This window comes from Pungitius pungitius, chromosome 10, assembly GCF_949316345.1.
Source record: "Pungitius pungitius chromosome 10, fPunPun2.1, whole genome shotgun sequence".
Lineage (NCBI taxonomy): Eukaryota > Metazoa > Chordata > Actinopteri > Perciformes > Gasterosteidae > Pungitius > Pungitius pungitius.
In genome coordinates this window covers 4,053,513-4,059,240 of record NC_084909.1, presented here as the reverse complement: position 1 = coordinate 4,059,240, position 5,728 = coordinate 4,053,513, and the positions used below count along the sequence as shown (strand labels likewise).

The 5,728-nt window shown below is 48.4% G+C and overlaps 1 protein-coding gene across 2 annotated transcripts in view; it reads right to left on the bottom strand.

Annotated features, from left to right (window-relative positions):
* Positions 1 to 196: 196 nt before the first annotated feature.
* Positions 197 to 5,728, bottom strand: part of sema5ba (sema domain, seven thrombospondin repeats (type 1 and type 1-like), transmembrane domain (TM) and short cytoplasmic domain, (semaphorin) 5Ba) — a 49,158-nt gene continuing 43,626 nt past the window's right edge. Inside the window, exons 18-22 of one of the 2 annotated variants that reach the window (XM_037488041.2) lie at positions 5,318 to 5,488; positions 4,231 to 4,386; positions 3,121 to 3,156; positions 2,086 to 2,291; positions 197 to 1,452 (exon numbers count right to left, since the gene is read on the bottom strand). In XM_037488041.2, the coding sequence (XP_037343938.2) occupies positions 1,294 to 1,452; positions 2,086 to 2,291; positions 3,121 to 3,156; positions 4,231 to 4,386; positions 5,318 to 5,488 (728 nt within the window). In that variant the 3' untranslated portion in view covers positions 197 to 1,293. The remainder of the gene's footprint in view (positions 1,453 to 2,085; positions 2,292 to 3,120; positions 3,157 to 4,230; positions 4,387 to 5,317; positions 5,489 to 5,728) is intronic. The other variant, XM_037488039.2, reaches the window with a different exon arrangement.

Sequence of the window (5,728 nt, the reverse complement as noted above, 5' to 3'; positions counted from 1 at the left end):
GTTTGAACCAGTTACCGGGGGGGGGGGGGATTTACTTTGTGTGGTCCATCTGCTCTGCTTTATTAAGAGAGGACCTCCTCATATGTAATTATCTTCAGTAAAACCTCCATTCCTAGAAAAGATTTGCATCCGCTGTTAATTTGTCCATCACTTGATGTGATGTTGTTATTTAAACATCACACGGGGCGAGTCGTCCTTTAGCTGTTGGCATCAAGGTTTATTATCCTTTCATAATGTACAATATACAAAAATATAGGGTACCAAAAAGTTCACAGTGTCTAAAAGGCAGTGATTACAGTCTACGTGACAGGCCGAACGGGACACCTGGTAAGTTGCATAGAGGGCACAGAGCTCGCGGAGGACCAATCAGACGACTCGCTTTCCGACGGGGGGGGGGGGGCCCAATGGAGGCGGAGCCCCGACCAAAAGAGCTCTTCTCATTGGACGTCTCCATTGCGAGGGACTCATCTGGTGGAGCGTGATGTCATCGCTCCACTCCTAAAAACAACTACGAGGCTCTTTAGCAAACGGAGTTAGCTGTACGGTTAGCGTTGGAATAATAATAGTAAATATAGCAGAGAGAAAGCCTTCAAACACCAAGCTGCCCCTCGCTCTGCAATGTAGGAATAAAAAAACATGATCGACAGGATGTGGGAATAACAAGACTTCCTCGCGCACGTACGTACACACACGCACGCACAATCTAACAATGGGAAGCGTTGTCATTCTGTGTAAAAAACAAACAAAAAACTGTTGGATCCTCTTCTTTCATTGTTTTGCTCCGATGCTACGATGACCGACAAGGTCTTCTGCTGAGGCCCTGAATCCAAAGGGGGGGGGGGGGGGGATCTTTATCTTTATTTATTCTTCAGCCTTTACTGCTCTTAAAAAAATAAGAGAATTAAACTGAGAAAAGCTTTATGTACAGTTCGGGCCGCGACCCACAATGCAGTTCTGCTGAGCGTCCCCCGGTGAACAAGCAGAGGAGGGGGGGGGCTCCGACTCGTTAGATCCTCTGAAGTTGTGTGAAACGCCAACGAGGGCCACCCCCCCCCCCCCCCGCCTTTCTCCTCTGTTGTTTCTGATGGGAGAGCTGATCCACATCCAAAGGATTCAGATGTTCTGGTCACAAAGGGTTTCTGTTAATTACACCCCCACCCCCTCTACCAGCCAGTTGCAGATGTCCCAGAATGCACTAGCACTCAGACCCGGGAAGGCTCCATCATTAGCAGAAAGCCAACGAGGCGGGTACGAGGGCGGGGGAGGAGGTCCGCGGGGGGGGGGGGTGGGGGCTCAGCTGTTGTTGTTCTGGTTGTAGGTCCTGCAGGGCGGGGGCGAGGCGGTGGGCTGGTACTCGTACTTGGGGTAGTAGGTGGTGGTGTAGACGTTGGTCTGCTGCAGCGGCGCCGGGTAGAAGTTGGAGTCCGGCTGCAGGTTGTTCTTGTTCAGAGTCTGCAACGACACGGCAGAGAACACGCTTCAGAGGCCGCACACGCGTGTTCATCTCAACACACCTGTGCAATTAAGCTCCACGGGAAGGAGCAGTTTGACATTGTGGGAAAGATGAAGATGAAAGTTCTCAGGACCCGACGAACCTCAATAAAAAGAAAAAGATACGTCACTTTCCTCAGATTTCCGTCTTTCAGACGGTCCTTGAACGCTTCATCTGCGACTAATCCGTTCGTTTGGAAAAACAACAGCAAAACATTTCAGACTACATGTCTCATTTTAATTAAGGACCCTAATAAGTGAGAATATGAACATATCTGTCCCTCTGAGACAAGTCATGTGACCATAAATCAGAAACCTCAGTCCCCCCCAGAGTCATGAGCGAAAACGCCGTTCTCTCCCGCTGACCCTAAATGCAACAGGCGTAATCAACCCCCCCCCCCCCCCCCCCCCATGTCTGTCACAGAGGGTCAGTGATGTCATCAGGTGCATCTCGTCTGATTGGCTGTAGAGGCACCGGCTCCAATATTCCACCCGGGATTAAACATTTAAGAGGCATCATCAACATTGAATCACTGAGCTGGCGGTTCAGTGAGGCCCCCCCGCCCCCCCGCCCCCCCGGAGGTCCACAGGTACCTTGAACTCCATGGGCGTGTACTTCTCGTTCTTTGGCGTGGTGTTGCCCTTGTAGTTGAGGTGGTTGGGGGTCGTCGGGTGGATGACGGCGGACTCCTGCGAGGGCTTGTGGAAGCGCTGACAGTAGACGTAGGCGAGGAAGGACAGAAGCCCCGCCCCCAGGAAGCAGGACACGCCCGTGGCGATGAGGTGGACGGACGTGAAGGCTGTGAGTGACATCATCGCGTGTTATTTATTATCTACATGATTCAAAAGGAACTCTAGTTTGATGTGAACTTTGACCCTTTGTTAACATTCTCATGGACCACATCAACCATTTATATAGGAGTTATTATTATTGTTATTATCAGTCTATAGACAGATTAAACTATTCACAGATTTTATGTTATTTAAATGGTTTTATTGCTTTAATTCTATTACGGATGTAGAATTATAACTAAATTACAACTATTATAGCGTTTAAATCCATTTATTACACTTTACCAACTTTATTGCATTCATCTCACGTTCATGAAATCCTCCTCATTCTAGCTCCTCCTCCTCATTTTAGCTCCTCCTCCTCCATTTATCTCCTTATTGTAGCCCCCCCTCCTAATAGCTCTACCCCCCCCATTCTAGCTCCTCCTCCTTTTATTTTCAGCTCCTCTTCCTCCATCTAGCTCCTCCTTTCTTCTTCTCTCCTCCATTTAGCTCTTCCTCCTCCCCTCTGTAGCCGCTCCCCCTCCTCCTCATCTAGCTCCTCCTCTGCTGTTGGTGTAGGAGGAGCCTCTATGGATGGAAGCTTGTTAAAGCACCTTTTGTTTTTACTTTGTTTCAATAAGAAAAGTTACGAGTGAAAGTCTTAATGCATGAGAACACACAAACAATTATACACACAGGCCTGCACACACACACACACACACACACACACACACACACACACACACACACACACACACACACACACACACACACACACACACACACACACACACACACACACACACACACACACACACACAGACACACACAGGAGGAGAGCTGCTCATCACTTACCTCCACAGTGCTGCCTCTGTGATGCAGAGAGGATGACTGCAGAGACGAGAGGAACACAGGTCAGACACACACGCATGCACACACAACCACGCACACACAACCACGCACACACACACATGCACACACGCACACACACACACACACATGATTGAGGGACTGAAATGTCAAACATCAAAGGAGGGTTTTTGTATTCAGTGAAAACATTGGAGAGAAAATGGATATATTATTAATATATTATATAATATTTAGGTAATTATTCAGTAAGTAAATATTGATTTTTTATTTGGAAAGAAGAGCAGGAGGAAATAAGCAAAGAGGAGAATCGCAGAGACTTGTTTGTTGTTTAATTAATCACCGGATACTACAATTCCCACAATGCAACTATTTACCATTCGCTTATGTCCGGGGAGGAGGAATACTAATCGGCCTCAGCGTTGATTCAACAAAAGACTCTAATAATGAGAATAGAGGCCAGTGATAAGAAGTGTGTGTGTGTGTGTGTGTGTGTGTGTGCGCAGATTTAATTGCGCTGCCACCTCTCCTGATGAATGTTTCCCTCCTCAACAACCCCCACACGGCTTCACTGAGACGGGGGGGGGGTTTCAGGTGTTTTTGCAAAGACTCATAAATATTAACGAGTACGTTGGGCTCCTGGTGGGGTGGGGGGGTCAGAGGGGGGGTACTCGGCGTCATCGGGAGCGCAGGTCAAATGGAGGTCAACTTCTAACATGCTGGATTAGCATGGACTTAATTATGATTAATTAGCACACACACACACACACACGTTCTTGCGTGAGTGTGTAAGAAGATGATCTTCATCACGAAGATAGACGTTAATAGCTCATAAATAAGCTGCAATCTGTATTAAATGTTGTCTTTTTATTTTGCTCTAATTTGATTTATTTTTTATTCATTAACTGTTCCTATAGCCTTTAATCAAGTGAATAAATTGTATTATATTTACATTTTTATTTAGCCGTCGCTCGCTCCGTGGCATAATGTCAATGGGTCAAAAGTTGCAGTGCATTGTGGGATATTGTGGGCTGCAAAGGAAACGGGTCTCATCCGTAGGAAAGGACGAAACGCTGTGGAAGACTTTGCTGGACTCACCTGGTATCTCGTTGCACTCTCTGCGCTGCGTCCCGTTCCCCACGCACGAAGCTCCGCCCCCCTGAGCTCCGCCCCCCTGAGCGCCGCAGAGCCTGCTCCTCATCTGAGAGCCCGAGTCCTCGCAGGCCGACCACAGCGACCAGGCCATCCAGCCGCCTGAGCGCAGCGAACACAGTGCAAGCCAAATCAGAGCTGGGACGGACGTACCCCCCCTTCAGACCTCCACCACCAACTTTGTGGTCATCTTGTGTCTCTTTGTGGTCATCTTGTGTCTCTTTGTGTCTCTTTGTGGTCATCTCGTGTTTCTTTGTGGTCATGTGTCTCTTTGTGGTCATCTTGTGTCTCTTTGTGGTCATCTTGTGTCTCTTTGTGGTCATCTTGTGTCTCTTTGTGGTCATCATGTGTCTCTTTGTGGTCATCATGTGTCTTTGTGGTCATCATGTGTCTTTGTGGTCATCATGTGTCTTTGTGGTCATCATGTGTCTTTGTGGTCATCTTGTGTCTCTTTGTGGTCATCTTGTGTCTTTGTGGTCATCTCGTGTCTCTTTGTGGTCATCTCGTGTCTCTTTGAAGGGACATTTTGAAGGTGACTGCTGGGGAGACCTGACCCCCGTGTGTGTGTGTGTGTGTGTGTGTGACCTTCCAGGATGTAACACACACTGAACATTTTGGTTGTGTATCTAAACGAATGAAGAAGTCTGAATCCATAGTTTGGACCTCCTGGTGGATTAGCGGACAGCCTCATGAATATTTCAGTGTCCTTGTGAGGACAGAATGGTAATAGATGGGGGGGGGGGGGGGGGGGGAGTGATCTTAATTCAGTAGAGTCGCTCTTTAAACTCAGTGTCTCATTTAAGTAATTTATCCAGAGTTATTTATCCACATTGAGACAAATCTCTCCTCCCCAAGCAGAGGTGAAATAAATGAATAAATGATCTGCATTAAGTTAGAAGTGTTTAACTGGTGTAAAGGTGGTCATTGAGGGGGCGGAGTCATTCTTTAAAAGTACTTTAGGTACAGACGTTGCCATGGTGAGACGAGAGCAGCTACTTGGCGTGATGGGAGGAGGGTCACATGTGGAGCTCACCTTCGCAGGTGTGTGTGTTGCACAGGGCCTCCTCGGTGTGCAGGCCCAGGCAGATCTCCCCCCCGCTGGCGGGCGGCGGGCTGTTGCAGGAGCGCGTGCGTTGGTAGTGACCGCCGCCGCATCCCACCGAGCACTGGGACCAGGACGACCAGCAGGACCACGCCCCCTTCACTGGGAGGACACATGTGATCAATAGAAAGACATCACAGAACCCAATAGACTGAGAGGAGAACAGGTGAACTAATTAGCATATTCCGCATTATACGTCAGGATGACGCTTCGTCACGTTTTCTATTTGTGCAGCTTGCAATCAGTCGGCTGACAGACCTTCACACTCCACCAGCGGGACTTGATTTTACCCATGAGCACTTGCAAACGGCCCCGTGGAGGAGGCACTCAAACCAAGAGGTG